This window comes from Gossypium hirsutum, chromosome D05 (assembly GCF_007990345.1).
Source record: "Gossypium hirsutum isolate 1008001.06 chromosome D05, Gossypium_hirsutum_v2.1, whole genome shotgun sequence".
Lineage (NCBI taxonomy): Eukaryota > Viridiplantae > Streptophyta > Magnoliopsida > Malvales > Malvaceae > Gossypium > Gossypium hirsutum.
Genome location: NC_053441.1, coordinates 18211495 through 18230823, shown reverse-complemented (window position 1 = coordinate 18230823; position 19329 = coordinate 18211495). Strand labels below are relative to the sequence as shown.

General features: G+C 35.2%; 3 protein-coding genes across 4 annotated transcripts; all 3 read right to left on the bottom strand.

Moving 5' to 3' along the window:
• Positions 1-670: 670 nt before the first annotated feature.
• On the bottom strand, positions 671-2003 carry LOC107905559 (BRI1 kinase inhibitor 1). The gene has a single exon (XM_016832230.2). The coding sequence runs from the start codon at positions 1739-1741 to the stop codon at positions 794-796; it is 948 nt and encodes a 315-aa protein (XP_016687719.1). The 5' UTR covers positions 1742-2003; the 3' UTR covers positions 671-793.
• Positions 2004-3881: 1878 nt separating this feature from the next.
• Positions 3882-9208, bottom strand: LOC107905558 (probable protein phosphatase 2C 12). 2 transcript variants are annotated; one of them, XM_016832229.2, is made up of 10 exons: positions 8951-9208; positions 8260-8554; positions 7779-7950; positions 6960-7113; positions 6813-6876; positions 6239-6346; positions 5653-5778; positions 4982-5217; positions 4591-4793; positions 3882-4494 (listed from the first exon to the last, which is right to left on the bottom strand). In XM_016832229.2, exons 2-10 carry the CDS (start codon positions 8455-8457, stop codon positions 4469-4471), a joined length of 1287 nt encoding a protein of 428 aa, XP_016687718.1. In that variant the 5' UTR covers positions 8458-8554; positions 8951-9208; the 3' UTR covers positions 3882-4468. The 2 variants fall into 2 exon arrangements, with proteins under 2 accessions (XP_016687718.1, XP_040950074.1); XM_041094140.1 differs by having other exon boundaries at positions 6960-7056.
• A 4081-nt stretch (positions 9209-13289) lies between these two features.
• On the bottom strand, positions 13290-15014 carry LOC107905556 (putative dihydroflavonol 4-reductase). The gene is made up of 5 exons (XM_016832228.2): positions 14701-15014; positions 14490-14618; positions 14237-14401; positions 13848-14153; positions 13290-13725 (listed from the first exon to the last, which is right to left on the bottom strand). Exons 1-5 carry the CDS (start codon positions 14977-14979, stop codon positions 13585-13587), a joined length of 1020 nt encoding a protein of 339 aa, XP_016687717.1. The 5' UTR covers positions 14980-15014; the 3' UTR covers positions 13290-13584.
• Between the last annotated feature and the right edge of the window lie 4315 nt (positions 15015-19329).

Sequence of the window (19329 nt, the reverse complement as noted above, 5' to 3'; positions counted from 1 at the left end):
AGCTGTCAAGTCATCATGAGTGTCCCAAGCTCTTTTTTGAGACCCACCATTGATACCACTTGATCTTTTAGGGTATCTACGACCATAAATGGTTTTTTGTTCCCTTTTGATTGCCTTTTTTCTTGTAGGGACTGAAGATTTTAAAAAAGCTACTGTGCTCTTCTGTTTAGCTTTACTTCCCTCCTTCTACTTGCAGTAGATTCTAACTTTGCTTTTTTCCTGTGGGCTCTTATAGTGTTTGAATCATGGGAAAATGCTAAAGAACGAAAAATTTCAAGCAAAATGACCAGATGAAAAAAAAAAAGAAAAAAGGGGGTAGGCTTGATGATGATTTGTTAATCTTTTTACTGAAAATTTTGTGACCTTTGATCTGTGCTGAGGTTAATCACACTGTTTGAGTTCATTAAGGGATTATTAAAACAAAGCTCTACTAAACAAACAATAGTAAGAAAATAAAATACGTTATAAATGGCATCTCATATTTAACATACTGGAATTTAACAGCTTTAAGTATTAATTTACTGCAACTAATGAATCATGTGAACTAATTTCTTAATTCTCAAATCTTTTGATGTTGAAATTGTGTTAATTGTTCATCAAACTGTGACATACTCTGCAAGGTAAAAGGCAATAAAAGAACCAGTTTTTCATTTTAAGATGGAGAAATTCATTAAAGCAATCGTCTCATACTCCTTTATATTGTACCATTTTATACACAGGATAATATATAACTATATATATAAATTGATAGAAGTTGAATAAACATATGAACAGAAGAAAATCAAAATTATGCCTAGCATTTAAATTTGTCTTCCCCTTGAATGGAATTCTTGCAATGAGCAATTGCAGCTTGAATTGCAGCCTGCAACTCTTCCATGGTGCTGTCACTGGTTGAAGAAGGGAAACCTGTGGTTGCAACAAGAAGACCACTGTTTGTAGGCGATGTCCTCATTGAAGCCGGAGCTGAATAATACTCTCCTCTTCCTTTCCTTGCTCTCAACTCTTTCTCTTTGTTCTTCCAACTTAAATTGCCTGAAAACGAGTGAGATTGCCTCTGGAGATGCCAGTTATCTCTCCTTCCTCTGAAAAACAACAATGGCCGAACCATCCTCACGTACCTCTTCAAAACATGTCTCAAGTCGAATCTCATCTTTGTCTTGTGCTTCTCTTTCTCTTCTGTTTCTCTAACGCCACGCCCTTTGTGGTGCCACCTTGTTAACCCGAACAACGTGAAAGACTTGGACTTTGGCCTTCCGTTGGCTTCGATGTTGTAGCTTTGAGGACGATTCCCGACTTTGCCATGGTTCTTGTTGCTGCTTCTGATATTGCTGTCGCTTTTGCTTTTGCAACCGGTGTTGGGTTTATCAGGTTTTGGTTCATCTGTTACGGGACCGTTGAAGCCATCCAATGAATTTGTAGAGCAACGTGGAGAGACTGGAAGGTGGGAAAGGAGGTGGAGAGGGAGCAAATGACCATGAAAGAAAATGTCATCTGCAGGAGACAAATCGATGGCCATTGAAGGTGGGGTTTTGGTTTTACCAGGGACACAGTTAGACGAAGAGTGGAGAGAGACAACTGTGAAGGAGAATTCATGGGAAGGAGAGGAAGCTGCTGAAGGAGGTGAAGCAGGAGGAGATTGCTTATCTGCTGACCCTTCTTTTGGTTCTTGTTTTAACTTGCCTTCTCCATGCTTTCTGTCTACGACTTGCTCCGTGGTTTTTTGCTGCTGGTAACCATTCATGATTGTAATTAAGCTACCTCCACGATATCTGGTTCAGTATCTGAAATTAAATGAACTATTTCTCCCTTGGGATGGTTTGTTTGTTTGTGTGTGTGTGTGTGTGTGAGAGAGAGAGAGAGAGAGAGATGGAGTTGTGTGTGTGGGGGGGGGGGATAAAGAGATTAGGAGGCAATGAGAGGTGTATAAATGGGACATATATTTGGTTACTTTTTTATGTATTATTATTCAATAGATAGAAAGGGTTGTGGTGCGGTGGCCATTGGTGCACTATGGAGATGAGACGATACAATTTAGCAGATTATGAATCAAAAAAGGTTGGTGGGTCCTTGTCAAATCCAACAAAGAAATTTAGATCACAAACATCCAAATTTGCCCACAACAGGCAGATGGTATGGCAAAGCAAAAAAAGAACTTAAAAAACATTATTCTCTATATGTGAGTTGTTCTGCCAATAAGAATGGCGAGGGCAAAAAAGAAAAAATGTTTAAAGTGGATCATCTTGAGACTACACAGTACACACAGAAAGATGTGCATTCATTCCAAGAGGAATCTTAGAAAGTTGAGATTTGAATATAATAACCAGACACTATCATCCTTTCATTTTTACGGGAATAACCTATCCTCTCTTTTTGCACGCAAGTTAACCGTGGGGGGAAAAAAAAGAGTAGTAGTATGTATGTTTCTTAAGATTTCTTTCTACCATATTGTTTTTTTTTTGTGCGTGTAAAACGAGGTTTCAACAACGCTCATCTGTCACCTTGACTTGGAAATGATGTCATCAAGAGGTCTGAGCTGAGGGTTCATATTTAGTGCTTGCATGGTTCAACTTCAACATACACATTCTTCTGTCCTCCCTTTCTTAATAAATTCAAATGCATTTATACAAAATTTCTCTTTGAAAGGACACGATTTGACATGCCACCTTCAATAGTTGTAAGCTGATTTTGATAATTATTATTTTGGGTTTATTGAAAAAGAGATGAGAATAGCGTCGTGATCCATCATAATAAACATGTTGTGCAGTTGAAAATTAAATTAATTTGTTTTAAGAATTTAGAAAGAGAGTACGGCCTAGATCCGTATAAATGCAAATGGTTTAAATTGTAGGTGCAGAGATGACTACCCCACCATTAAACGTTAGATGATCATTAAGTCTACGGTGAAAGACTTGAGGCTTAATTGCAAAGCAAAGCAGGCATTGTTGGGGGCAAAAGTTTTCATTCATCAGTCAATTTAAGAAGAAAGGAAAACCATGTGCAGATATGTCTGCGCTTGGTCTCGTGACAGCTAGTTTGAAGCGTCCGATTACACGCAGAGACTTCCACAGTTAGGTGAGATGGTTGTAGACCCAGACGCACGTGTACAAAGATGGTCCTTCCAAGATCAGTAGCCCATGAGGGAATTTTTGTTCATTTAGTTAAGGTCAACATCTTAATCATGGAGGCATTATTTTGGACTGACAGACTCATCTTTGCCACTTGAGCCACTCAAAATAATAATAATCTTATTCGATTTCTATAAAGATAAGAAGGGAAGGTTGTGAACAAAACAGGGCATAAAACAAATATTTCACGTTCAAAACCCATATAATTAAGATCCTTTATCTTTATTCCTTGGGTCGGTTCTTTTTCTGCCTTTGCCTCTGTCCACTCAATACCTTCCACACTTTCTCTAATAGTTAACTAAGGACAAGAAAACCCAACAATCCCCCACTCTCTACCTTCTAAGAAATGTTATATATCTCATGTTAGAAAATTCTATTGCTTATATTTAGTTTTTGATCTCTAATACCGTGAATAATGAGGGAAGATGTAGGAAACTTGCCCATCTAAGGAACTTGAAAGCGAGTTTCACATGTATGTTGACTAAAGCCAAACACCCTCCAGCCAAGCATTTTCTTCTACTCGCCCCTACAGCAAAGCTGGCCCCAACTGGGATACACGAACAATTCCAGTTTTCGACATATCTATCCTCAGACAAGGCAGGATCCAGCTATTAGGTATCGTTATCATAAAAGATCAAAGCCATATACACAGACTAAGCATACGTGTATTTACGGCTAAAAGATCAACCAACCACAGGCCGAGCTGATTAAAATGAATTTATCAAAACAGTAGAAAATAATATTGAAACAAATAAATAATACAATGCATTGCATTACATTACATTACATTTCTTAAGAAATAATAGAATTGATAAAAATTTCCATTCCAAAGATTTAACTTCCCACTTGTCGAAGGAAGGAACAAATAACAACATGAACAAATTTCATTCAGCAAACTAATCATGCAAAGCTTTTCCTAACTTCTGACAAATTCCCTATATATTATAAGCATTACACTTCAATCCCACTATCATTTAATGTTAGTTTTATGAACTGGAGCGACTGGTATACAATGGGATGGACATCGATGGAAAAATGGAATTACCTATGAAGCATATCTTCTCTCTTTTTTTAATTTTTTTTCTTTTTCCATTTTCACTCGACTTACTTACTTGGAACCCAGAAAAAAAAATCTAAACACATATCTGAACTTTGTTCTTCTGGCTTGAGTATAGATGGAAATGAACCCTCAGTTGAAAGTGGACCAGAATGCTCCATGACCCCCCAATAAGAAATTGAAGGAAATTACTATAGTATATGATTGTGATATCTTTCCCATTTACGACCACCTCTGAAACAATTGTTAGCGCCCATAAAATGCTGCAGTAATTTGGGGGGTCTAGCTAATCGCTGTCACTACCATGTCTACCTGAAAACAGAGAAAACAAGAAAAGGATATTAAAGGATCTTTTAGTACCATAAATTTGCAAAGGGGGGAGACGATATAGGAGAGCTTTGTTATTACTTCCTGATGGTCTTTTCCCTTCCATGGCTTCTTTCTTCTCCTGGCAAGTAGAGCAAAGGAAAGGACCATCCCATGGACGCAACTTTACTGAATTAGATGTCCCAGCATGAATTGAAATACCCTCTCCAGGTTTCATCTCTAATTGACAGACTGCACATGTGAACAGCTTAAACATGTTGCACAGTGGATATTTTGTAGCAAACCTGCATTCAACAGAACGGTTCCTAATAAGATAAAACTACAAACTACTTTTTCGTCTCCTCATTCATAGCAAGCTATGACCCACACAGCTGATAGAAAGAATAGAAGTACGTGCAAGCCAGATGTTAATCTGACACTTGAAGTAAAAACTTCATGTTTAAATGAATAAATTATTATCAAAAGCACAAACCTTTCTGAAAGCATAGCAGATCCCTCCTCAAATAGTTCTTCCACCACATCTGGCTCCATGTATTCTTTATCAGACTGAGAAGATGCCTCAGAATGCTTCTTGCGAAACATGGCCTTCAACTTACCTTTTACAGCCTTCTTTGGTGGTGGCAAAGGAGCAGATGGCTTCTCTAGTGGTAAGATATCAACAACAATGCAGGTTGTATCATCTCTAAGACCCTTTGTATGTACAGCTTCCTGCTTGTCAGACCAAGGAGTCAGAAGCAATGAAGAAAGGCAGCGGTCACTAACATATCGCAAAGCCAGAAGGGCATAGCGAATTGGCCAAAAGGAAAAAAAGGTGGGAGTAGTGCTCCCGGGAGCATAATGTAGACTAGATGTGTGCATGGGTTGGACTTGCATGGACATCTAAAATCCTTGCACAAGGACCAGCCCAACCCATCAAGCCACAAGTAAGATTTTGGTTTATCATTTTTAAAATAAATTTACAATTAAAATTATTTTAAAATATTTTATTAATAAAAAATCCCAGGCCAAGCCCAAGCTTTAAAAAGAACATTGTCCAAGCTTTAAAAAGGCCCAATTCAAATCAGGTCAGGTTTACCAAGGTGCATGGGAAGCTTAGCCCTTGGACAAGTCAAATTTTTAGACAAAAGTAATTGAGGAGCATACTTTCACAATCTGTGCAGCTGCAGCATCTGGTGACATCCCTCGACAGCAATCGAGAGCTACTTCAGCTGATAACACATCCCAAACACCATCACTAGAGATGATTAACCGACCACCAGCTGTAGACAACTGCAGAAAATAAACAAGTAGGTAAAAATAAACTACTAATAACTAACAATTGAGAACATTTTCTAATTGAGGAGATGGGTATTAGGAAGCCAGGATGGTGAAACAGCTAGCACCTTTTCAATGAAAAGTAAAAAAAAAAAAAGTGAAGGCCAAAGCACTTCAATGTGCGAGTATAGAACACATGACGATATGAAATTAATGGCTCAACTACGTCCTTCAGGCTTAAGGTATCATGAGTTCAGAGAAGATATTTGTCCTAAGTTCAATGATGTCCATTTCTAGCCAAGTATATAACAAGGTCCTTATCCATAAGGACTAGTTAATTTAACAATTAATTTAACAAGGTGCTCTGAAAGGAAATGTACAGAAAACACTATTTGAGCACAGAAGTTAAATAAAAGTTGCAGACAGGCTAATTACAGATATCAAACGATATTCAGTTAGACTATGAAATACAAACCTTTACTTGTTTTACATATGGAACAGGAACAATGTACTCCCCAACATCCATATCACCAATAGAACGTGACAGACACAAGCCTCCGGGCCAACATCTCAAAGGACCAATCTACAAAACAATGTTACCATTAAGTTGCCCACTTCGATCCATACAATTAATCAAATAAGTTTTTGTACTTGACAGCAGATACTGAAATACTCTACGAAGAACCAATTTATCAGCATATCAATATCATGTTTTTAAGCCTGCATCAAAACGAGACAGATATGGGGAAAAATGTTGCCAATTACATTTGTTACAGCTACAATTAGCCAGTTTTACTAAGGAATCCTCTAATTCACATCAATTATCATATAAGTTCTTTTGGTACAATTTTTCCATGAAGCCAACTGAAGTCTGAAACTAGCTTCTACATTGTATTTCCAAGTATTTGTTAGCACAATCATTCACCCGAATTTATATATTGAGGGTGTTAAGTTTCACTGATGGAAATAAATGGATAAGAATCTAGCAAGATTGTTGTTACAACACTCAAAAACATCAAGATGCATAATTGTAATGGAAGAGAAGATACCTGTGTACCACCACCAGTATTTAACCGACCAACCTCACCACCACTTGAAGTGATCCGCTCCCTCCTAACAAGATGAAAACAGAAACTATGACATCGGTATGTAGGGGAAACTTCAAAAATCCGGTAAACACTATGTTGATAACTTACTCCTCTTCATTGCATTCAAGCCTATGATCAGCTGACAAGTAATATATTCCACCTTCACCCGATTCAAATATACAACGGGAATCACCAACAGATGCAACTGTTACAACCCATCCATCTATTATCACAAAGGTCACAGTAGTTCCCGATGTTTTTGCTGGAAACAAAAACATAACATGCATATAAATTACTAAACATGCAAGAGAAAACCCAAGAAGCTATCACCCAAATTTTAAAAATTAAAAGGAAAAAAAAACTACTTGATTACACGTTTCTCTTCTCCCATCAATGGGTGAAAGAAATTACATACTTAAGTACATAAATTTATATGCTTAAGTAGAATCATCTTAACTAAATAGAGGGGAAATAGTCATAAATTAAAGATCTACTGTAATAAGATCATACAAATATGGGACAAGCTGATCTATAAATAAACATCTACAAATCTGTTTTCTGCATTTTTTTCATACAAGAGAAAGCATACATAATATAGCACATAACCAAACAGTCGCCCCAGTTACATCCTAAGTAATCAGTAAAACTTCCAAACTGCAACTCTTCCTCTATATAAACACAGTCTTCTCCATGGAGAATCTTAATGATAAAGCAGCACCAAAAATAATAATAAAATGATAGGGAGAAAATTAAATAGTTAGTGGTGAAATAGGATATAATTTGCGTGATAGTATCAACCACTCCTGAAGTAAGTGTGCAAATCTAATAAAATTAGAATTTTGTCTGGCAAACTACTCCCTTTCTGTCAAAAGGTTATCCCATAAAACATATACTCGGATATGTTTACGCAAAGAAAACAACTCATACCTTTCGCTTGAAAATCTTTATCTGTTTTGACAAAGCCTGCAACCAGAGCCCTCGGCAGCGCAGCAACCCATTCATCTCTATTAAGATCCGCAGGAATAGCACTTAGGACATTATTAAGGAGATTCTCTTTAGTGTAAATAGCAGCAGCAGACCCGTTGTGTCCATCAAAGAGCTATAAGAAAAGAAAGGATTTAGCAAGCCAACCTACATAAAGAGAAAAAGTAGAAAAATAAAGAAGATCGAGGCTGCATCACTTTAAAAAGCTTCTTCCCAAGGATTTCCTAAAGCAAAAAGATTTCGCAGAACAAAACAAATTGTACAGATTATAACACCAAAGTACCTAACAGACCAAAACTTTTAAACATTTATATGCTAGAGACGCAAATAAAAAGGTTTTATGGTAAAGTTTGGCGATTTTGCTCGAGCATTTAGAATGTGGTTACCGTTTAAATAGCTAGTATAAAAGACGGAAAATTCATACCCCGAAAACTGAGAATGTGGCGACGCCATCTCCCATTGCTCTTTGGCATTCAGTTTTAAGCAACGTAAAGTCTTCACCTTTCTTGCTCTGGCTCGCTTGTCCGTGTAAAATCTCCGGATTTTCGATCTTTTCGCTTTCCGATTCTCGTTTTAGTAAAACCGACAGCGGCACTGTTTGATGTTCACCTTTCGAGGACATTGTTAAAATATTTCCAAATCCAAAAACCACACCAGTAGCTAAAAGTCGTCCTCCTAATGCAATGCCTCTAATTCTCCATGAATTCCATTATAAAAGCCTGAAAGGCACACAACGAAGGCTTCAATGATCAAATCTCATCACAAAGGAATAAAAGAAAAATGAATCGATCAATGATCATCTTTTACATATACACACGGCAATGACTGGGATAAAAATCGAGATCTTCAACAAAACAACAGAAAATATGATTAACATAAAATTTAAACGATCAGATTTTACATCAAAAACGAGAGAGAGAGAGAGAGAGAGAGAGAGAGAGAGAGAGAGAGAGAGAGAGAGAGTCAATGTAGACCAAAAAAAAAAACACACATTATAAAAAGATTCTATAAATCTGTTAACCGCAAAAGAAAAAAAGAGAAGGAATCTCGATTCGTAAAAGAGAAATGCAGATAAGAAGATGGAAAATATATATAAAAGGGAAAAATAAAATTACAGTGTGAAAAGAAGGGAATGATGAAGAAGAGAAATCCGTGGATAGCAGAGGGCGGGGGGAGATTAGGCGCGAAGAGACTATGAAGAAGACGCGGCGAATTGCATTAGTCGCTGCGATCGAGAGACACGGATCCCGGCGTCCTTCAAATTTTCCATTCTTTCTCGATTGGAAAAGAACCAACTCTTTGGAGCGAGCGAGCGAGCGAGAGAGAGAGAGAAATGAAAACAGCAGGAAAAAAAAAATGAACAACGCTCCCTTTAACGATGCGGAATTGAAGCGGCTTTCTTTCTTGATTTTCCCTTTTTTTCATTTTTTCTAATATCTGACGTGGCGGAAACGGAGCCGTTTTTAAGGCTTTGTGTCGTGTTAAATTTATGCTCCTAGCCACGAGCTGCGGGGTATTTTTGAACCGTCGGATAAGAATCAAAAGATATATATAAGAAAATAAAATTTTTCCGGACATTGGCCCACAACGAGATATATTTGTGGGCCACACGTTTACCCATTCCCTTTTTTTTTTTTCCTCTTTTTAAATGAAGTCGCCGAGCTAGAGAGGGCTGGCAGACGGTTAAACAAAACGACGCGTAGCGTAGCTGCGTAGGTGTATTAAGGTAGATCTCACGAAGGGACGAAGTCAATATGTCAATTTTGCAGCTCCTTACAAAACGGCGAAACGGGTGGAGCATGCAGAAGGAAAGAAATATCTATACTATTTTTATAAAACCTCATTGATTTAGTACCCATGTATAAAAGAAATTACAGTCATATATTATAGAGATTGATATCAATGTTGCGATTTTTATAAAAACCTATCTAAAAGAGATCAATATACCATAATTCCACCTTCAATTATGTTAGAATTTCTAAATATAAAACACTAATAAACTCTACATTCACTCTTACATTTTCTTTTTTCTTTTTCTAATTTCATCTCGTATATCTATCTATTTTTTCACTTTGATCTTAATTATTTTTATTATCTTTTTAATTTTCATCATTTAAAATCAAGTTAAATTAATTGATTAATTTATTAAAATTTTAACGGTACTAACATGGCAACATGTGTGTACTTCGTAAGTTAAAAAAATACATAAAAATTAAGGTTAAAATCCAAAATCAAATTTTAAAAAAATTAAGGTCAAAAGGATTAAAAAAAATGTTAGGAATCCTATTATTTTGTTGATTCAACTTTTCTGTTCATATTAGTTCCGATTTATTTCCTAGACAAACCTTGTCCCTATCCCTTTTACATGTATAACTTTTTTTTCTTATGTTAAATAGATCCAACTCAATTTATTTAAAATAGCTCTTGTGTCAGTCACTAACTTCAACTCAACCTAATGTGACATCAACAACGACGTCTTGGATTGGCAGTTGCAGTCGTGGGTAGGCTAAGGTTAAGACAAACAGAGCAATGGCATGTTTTATTTATTTACATAGCAAGCTGGAACAGAAGGCCCAGGACTGACGTGACATCTGAAGATGGGGCCGCACTAATAGCGCTTCTATACATCTTTTGCAGGTCTTGAGGTTTAAGTAAGTCTAGCATTTTCTCAACCACATGGTATGCTTTGACAAACCTTTAAACCCAAAATTATGGCAGCTCCTTTCAACCTGTTTACCTGCAAATTGGAAATTATAAAATAATAGCGGAAAAGGGTGATCAAATAACAGTAAGTCAAACTCAACAAATGAATCCAATGTTAATTAGCTATAAAGAAATAATAATAGGATTGTTGCTGGTACTAGTATATATAAATATTTATTGGTATCAAGGTGAATTAGAAAGGTACTAAGGATGTGTCACCGAGGACTTATCGATGTGAGGACATGGTCTTAAAGAAGAATTTCGAATCCTATATATTTTATGTGTGGAAGTTCAACCGGTATACAAGTGTTGGTAACGTTTTCAATTTGCGAGGGAATTGAAGTCAATGTAAAAACAAGAGAGGAGTCTACCTCAGACACTCTAGCTCCAGCTATCACTTGTCTGTCAAGCCTTATCCATACATGACCTACTGTGTATATCTCTTGCTAAACAAGCTTAATTAGTGGAAATCTAAAATGGAAAGTTTGAAATAGGCCAGTTTAAGGCGCATGAAAATGATAAATATAGCTTGATAAGAGTTTTTGGGTGTCGTCACTTAGAATTATTAGTACGCAGCCATGTGCTATACTTGAAATGTCAATAGAGTGATGGACAAGGTGAATGAATGTCTCATTGTAGGTCCCAATTGCCTCAAGTTAATAAAGTAAACAACAAATTGCACGTTCTGCAAGTCACAAGGAAAAAAAAGAAGATATGGATTCCAAAATTGGTTGTAATATTCTATTGCACATATATACGCTATTTTGATAACAATTGTTGAATTTTTCTTGATTACCTAGGCATAGAATTAATAAAAGTTGAAGAGAATAAGAAATATCAATGATTATCTAACTTTAGCAGGATTGGTATATATCCAAAATGATTACCTAAACTGACTTTTGCTGGTATGGCTCCCTAAGCTTACAGCTTGCCACTTTGTTCGGGATATTTGTAACACCTATAATGTAAACCTAAACTTCAAAAGAAAAAAGAGCATAACTCCTTGAAAAACTTCAATGCATGCATATTAATATTCGATTTTTCTCACTGCAATAATTCCATAGAGAAGCTCATGCAGCACGTAGTCAGAAGGTGGGCTTACAAATATAGAACAAAAACTGTCCTTGTTTATGTTGTGGGTTATATTATTTAGATTTGAAAATGAATGATTGATATAAATATATATTTTATATGAATATATTATTTTTTTAAAGATTGTTATATATTTGGAGGATTACAAGGTAGGGTGTAAGAGACTTGAGAGAGAAAAATAGATATGGTATGGGGCAACAGAAAGGGATAGTTTATTACTATAAATGCAAATTGTTAAACAAACCATATTTGACTCCTTTTTCACTGTCCTTTCTTGTTTCTTTCTTTAAGACCATTTGAGGAGCTTTATATGAAACCTAGATCATATGTGAGAAGTTCAATTCTTGATCATTCTAATTATAAAACCAACTAGACATTTTTTCCCTGGTGAAAACGTGCAGATATTATCAACAGCAGCAGTGATCAATGTCAAATCTTGTGTGGTTTTCACAAACCTAATCAGCTGACCGCTACCCTTACATTCCTAGTTTCCAACCAATGCTGCATGATTTCCTGGACTAACAGAAGATTTTTATTACATTCTTTGCAGGAGATCAGTTTTAAACAATGGATCAGCAATGAGATTATTGAAATTTACACCATATAAGCCATAATTGATAACTCAATGAAAAAGTTTACACAAAAATGGATGTCGCCATTCTAGCATTGGACATGGAAGTACTTCACAAAAGAGAGAAAAAAAAGCAAACAAATACAATCTACCAATTATTGATACCTCTAGGCTATGTACGTCCTCTAAGTTGTTTTGTTTAGTTTTGTTCTGTTTTGATTTTTAGCAATACTGAGATTACTATTTGTAACTAAACAAGTTAACGAAACTTTGTTTACTTAACCTGGACTTTTCTTACTTAATTCATATAATTAAGAGTTGGTAGACTAACATCTAGCAATCTAGAGTTCAAGCTTCAAACATCCAACCTGCAGCCTCCTTTATACAAGAAAACAAAAAGGCCCTTGCTGTTTTCAAAATCCAATTTTGTTCACAAGTAGTTGCAGGTAGAGGACGGCTTAAAGTCCAAACATTTTTCTTAAAACATGCAGTTACAAGGAAGTCATGAACCATTATAAATCTATCATCCTGCTATCTAGTTATCACTTACAGAGGAAATAAACAACAAAAACAACATGGATTAAATTGATAACAAACAAGTCAAAATCCACCAGTAACATGAGGTTAAAGAGTCAACTTCATTTGACAAATTCTTATGCTTAGATATTCTACATTTGCAGAAAGCATTTTTTTAACTTCAATTAGAACCATTAAACAGAAGCAACAAAATCACCCACTTAATTGTAAACAGGGGTGGTTTGTTAGCGACACGACCCAATCTCCTAAACAATTGTTCTTCACCAGTAAGCTTCAGCTTAGTACAAAGTGTAAAATTGGTGAAGAAAATGCAGAGAGATCGAAGAGACGAAGAGCTTGAGAAAGCTGCGGTAGATTGACAGCTCCCATTCTTTTCTTGTTTTCGGCAGCATTCCCTGTACGATACCTTTTGTCTGGCAGAAGGGCGAAGTGAAGAAAAACTATTTCACCAACCTATATTCCCAAGCTTGAAATGATAATCTGGTTTCACTGGATTAAACATATTTGGTAACCATCAAATAGTGGCATAAATACACAATATAAACACTGAGTTGAACTGGAAAGCTCATTTTCAAAACTGAATTGGTGTTTAATACAAATGAGCTTCAAGTATTTCATTAAGAATTCCTGAATCATAATCATCGTACAACAGTGATCCTTATTCATCAACATTGAACACAAAGAAACAAGCCAACCAGTTTCTTATTACTGCCATTACCGGCTAAAGCTACATCAAGCATGAAACAGAAGGAACAACATAGATTCCTCTCAGCATTTAATGGAATACTTCTCAATGGCCTAAAGAATGAGATCAAGTTCGTACATCTTCATAATTCATATTAGTAATTAGTATTTTATCACGCCCAAGCTCTTCAACCAGGGGAGCATTTCTTCAAGCCCGTCTTTCAAGCTTCTAGGTCTATAATCCAACTCCAGTTTGGCCTTGTCACAAGTATATGCCCATTGATGTCTTAAGACGTGCACAGTCTGCTCAAAAATGGAATAAAGGGTTCTTGTGAAATATTAAGAAGATTGTAGGAAACATTACAGATTTGAACAGGTTTAAATGCAAGTATATTGATGGATGGAAGCCATAGAGCAGATCATACCGGGGGACTAATGAGAGGAAGCTTTCCTGTAATTCGGGCAAAAAGAACAGAAATCCATCCATAAACTTCAATCAAGCCTAAAGGGATGTTGAATTTAGGCCTAGCAGTTCCAGTGATAATGGCAGCTATATCAAAAACATGCCTGAATGATGCATTTTCTCCCGTAAGTAAATATCTTTCCCCTAGTCGACCCTTTTCCATGGCTGCAATATGGCCCTCTACTACATCATCAACATGACTAAAAGAAAACTTATCATTTCCACGGCCTATGTAACCAGGTAATCGCCAATTAAACCGCTCAATTAACTGGAAAAGAAAAAGTACAATTCAATCTTATAATTAACACAAGTTGTAAAACAAAATATACAGAAATTGAAAGAAATTCTTACTAATTGAGCAACAACATTGCCTGTGGTAAGCTTGCCAGGGCCATAAATTACACCTGGATAAACCGGAACAATTGGCATCCCCTCAGCTATAGCTTGCAAAGCAACCTTATCGGCGGCGGCCTTTGATTTCTCGTACTCCGTGCAGAAAGCTTTCTCCAGGTGAATCTGCCAATCAGTATTTACAAAATCAGAAACAAAATGTCTTTCACTTATTGAATCTTTTAATCTGAGTGATTAACTGTTTCTTTTTTACTTGATTCTCATCGGCGATATATCCATCGGTAGGACCAAAAGCGAAGAACGAAGACGTGTAAATGATCTTATTAATCGTCTTCGTCTCCTTAGCTGCTTGCAACAGGTTCTTCAGACCACCAACGTTGACCTTTCATTGAACAATTTGATGACAAGATGTCAGTACATAAAAAGGAGTTATTAAGTGGGAAGTGAAATTCGATTGAGCTTACGGAGAAGAATCTAGAGTGATCTGGAAGCCAGGGTTCGACGAGGGCGGCGGTGTGGAAGATGATGTCGCAGTCGGAGCAGGCGTCCAGGAGGGATGGGTAGTCGGTGACGTCGCCGTACGCGAGTTCCAGAGAAGCTCCATCGGTGGGTGAAGATGAAGGAAGGCCAGAGAGGTCGCTCGTGCGCCGGACCAAGGCTCGGACGGTGTAGCCGCGGTTTACCAGAGCGTGGCACAGCCTTCCACCTAGATAACCCGATGCGCCAGTTAGCAGTATCTTCATATGCTTTTCTGGTTTTCAAGTCAAATGTCAACTATGATTTCTTTTCTGATACAACCCTTTTATAAGCTTTTAAAATAGGTGAAATATCCTCTCCAGTCCCTCTTAATTTTGATGTTAAGCAAATTGGTCCTTCTCAAAAAAATTAGAGCAATTTAATCTTATCAATTTTGAAAGTGAGCAATTAATGAAAAATTTAATCCTTATCCAATTTTTCTGAGAGGAACCAATTTACTCAATTTTAAAATTGAACGAGATTGAAAAAATCTTTTAACCTTTAAAATATTAGAATTTGACATTTTCAACTATATGATATAAAAATAATATTATTTTACTTAAATAATAAGAAAGTGAAAATGGACTAGCTAAAAGAAAAATATTAAATCCAAATTATTTAATTAAATAATACTATAGTAAAATGAGGGCACTGTTACGGGATTGCCACCAAATCGGTGCTATTGGTAACGATTTGGGCTAACTTATGGTGTTTTGTGCCCAAATCACTACCGTTAAACCCGATTTCACATAAATTAGAGTGGTGTAGGTTATTTGGAGAAGGCATCGATGTTGTTGGTGGCGATTTGGGTTTATGTATGGTTTTTTTTTTCCAAAATCACCTCAATCAAACTCAATTTCACAAAAATCTGAGTAGTGTCGATCACTTAGGGAAGGACAAGGAGTTGTCTTATCCCTAGCAATTGCCAAATTTAAATATTTGCAGATATCTTATTTAAATTGTGTAGATTCAAATATTGTGGATGTAGATACACCCCTTCAGATATCCATTATCTGAATCCAAATATTTACTTTTAACAAGGTTTGAAGTCAAGACCCGTATATATAAAGTTATGCTTTAAATATTGATTATAATTTCCACAAATTAATAAACAACATATAAAAATGTTTTCTAAAATTAAATATAATAATTTTTTAATAAAAAAATATATTCTTTGATATCTTATTCTAAAATCTCATATAGCTTATCTTAAATCATATGTATTCATAAACTTGGATCATTAGAATTTCTAAATTCGTGTTTATCCTCTTTATATTTGATCAATTCGGCTAAATTACTTTAAACCAAAAAATTAATTAATGTTTATATAATTAAAATAATATTTGATAAGCCATAAAAGTAACATATTTTTAATCTCATTCTTGATGCATTTTTGGATGATTTAATATATAAATTAGTGAATTTGATGCTCCTAGTCCTTTAAATTCATGTTTCTATACTTAGGTGAGCATAGGGGAGTAAAAGGAGCGAAAAACAAGCCAAAATCAGACAAAAACAGCTGTTTTCAGGATCCACACAGGCTGGGCATTTCCATATGAGCTGGACACAAGCCCGTGTGAGCCACACAGGCTGGCCACACGCCCTTGTGCCAGCCCGTGTTGATATCGCACCATGCTTCCCAACTACAAGGAAAAATCTAATTTTTAGGCTTTCTGAGCATTCTAAAGTCTATAAATACATATTAGAAGAAGATCGAAGGGGGGACGGAGAGAAGAACGAAGAAAAGATTCAAAGAACGCCATCAGTGGATCTCCTTCAAGATTGAATATCTCCATTAATTTCCGTCGAAGTTTTATTGAGTTTCTTTATGTCTTGTTGTTATCCTAATTTTGAGATGTTTCCATTCCAGATTATGAACTAAATTCCCTAGATACCTAGGGAAGATGAAACCTATAATGAATCGTATTATTCGATTTCTGATTTACATGATAAATACTTGATTCTTATTCTCAATTATGTATGTTTATTTTGTGTTTTAATATTTTCAGGATATTAATTCATGTTTAATGTGCTTATTTCAGTGGAGGAAAAGTCCTTATTTAAGAGTAGATCTAGCATAATTGAGTAGAGTTCCATGCAATCCTAAAAATAGGACGACATAAATCTACCGGATTAGTTTCAAATCTAATAGGGGAATCTATAGATCGAGTTAATGCGACAATAGGGATTTTAATTAGAAAGAGATTTCAATTAATCAACCTAGAGTCAGTTGTTCTTACTCTCAAAAGAGATATTAGCATAATTTAGGGATTTCTACTGATTAAGACACAAGTGAACAAATCGTTTAATTTAGATTCAGAATAATAGGTGAAGTCTAGGTGGATTCTTTCTTGGGTATTATTTATCTCATTGGTTATCTTCAAGTATTTTCCTAATTCATTCTCTGTTGCGTTGTTAGTAAATTAGTTTAGTTAATTTTAGATTAAAAACAATATCATCAATTTGTCGGCTAAATAATAGAAAAACAGTAATTACTAGTGTTTTTAGTCCTCGTGGATACATTATTCTCTACTCACCATAGCTATACTATTATTCGATAGGTGCGCTTGTCTTTGTCATAATTATAGTTAGTTTAATGACCATCAATATTATAATATGAATTTATTTTATAACGTGGCGTAGTTTTATTTAGTACATACTTTATTATAAAAATAATATACATACATGTTTAATAACATATAATATATCAGTTGTTATATATAAGTAAAGTATGAATGTATAATATTTGAATACAATTATAATATTATAATGTGCATTCTTTCATTAATGGTTTGCAACATAAATCTTAAACATATAACTATTTAAAGGTAGACTATAATACATACAATTAACATTATATAATTAAGATAGATTATTAATAATATGCAACCTCATATATAACTATTTTATTATAATGTATATTTTTATATTAGTGATATGTAAACTTAAACCCTAAATTTGTAACTAATTTTATGGTAGATTAATATATATATAATTAGCATTATGAAGAGTTTTGTTGGTGATGGTAATACTGAATAGTGAAGAAAACTTTTCAATTACATTCATATTTGATCCACCAAACTAGACTCTTCTGTACATATCAAGAGTGAAGATAATTCAACGATTCTGCCATATTTCGGGGTTAGTTCCAATTCTTTTACTTTGGTGAAACAATGTGAAACACCTTTTGCAAAAATCTCAATGATTGTTCTTGAATAAAAAATATTTTGACTTATTCCAAACACAAGTTGCTCTCAATTAATTATTCTCAATATAAAGGTTGTTCTGAATAATAGTTATTTTATAGTGATATTTTTGTTAGAAGAGCTTGCTTTGAATAATGACTCTTCTAGGAGAAGAAACCAATTTAAATAAAAATTGTTCCAAGCAATGATTGTTTTAAATATAGCCGTTCTTGAAATGTCATTATTCTAAATAAGAGTTATTCCAACCTTTAGTTGTTCTGAACTACACTAAATGAGAATTGTTCTAAATATAGATATTACAAACATAATTATTCTCGGAACAATGATTATTTTGAAGAAATATTTTTCTTTTGTAGAAGATTATAAATGAAACAATATTACTAATTTTGTATCCACACTCTTTAAACATTTGAAGCTTATTAATCTACCATTGACATGCTTCACCTCTTTCAATTAGATTAATATCTATGAGTATAAATTATAACAACTAAATCTCCTAAACAATTAAGCCTAACATAATATAAATTCAAGCTTGTAGAGCACAAACCGAAATTGCCAAAGCTTTCTAATCTTGCTTAAGTTTCACTCATCCAGCACTTTGGTCTTGCCTTTAGTGCTTGGCCCTTCACTCACAAGCTAGACCGAAACCTATATTCAAGCACAAGCTTCACCTTTCCTTCACCAAGGAATGGGCTCACTCTCTACTTTGTTTCTATTCTCTCAATTTAACTAAAAAGTTCTAAGACTTTCTCCACTTGGAAGATAATACTCATGGCAATAAGGTGAAAACCATAGAAATTCTCTCTTTTTCTTGGCTTAAGCCGTGAGGAAGAAGACGAGTATTCTTTTTTTGTTCTTATTCTAAGGTCGGTAGGAGAGAGAGAATGGATAGAGTTTTAATTTAATGAAGGACCCTTTGGATGGGCGATTAATTTCGGTACAGTGCGTTTAGCTTCCTTTTTGTCTCACGCTACAGTATTGTTACAGTATCTAATCTCACCGTTACTGCTATTTTTATACTAACCACAGATAAACACACCGCCCATCCAAACCCACCCAAATTATCTACACTAAAGATTGATCCCACGGTTGACAATTATTCCCACTCAACATAATGCTAATCTATGGCCTTCATTAGTCCCATCTCCACCAGCTTTCTAATGTCATGGAAATTTTACTTGACAAGTCCTTGGCCAAACTTCTCTATTGGTCCTTCATAAATCCTAATTAAGTCACTTCTTTTCTCCCTTACATTACACGCTAGTTTACTTTCCTTTATAAATTAGTCCTTGAATCACCTTTTACTCGTATCTCGATGATTTCCCATATCACATTTAATACGATGCTTGTACTCAGGAATTCATTTCGCCT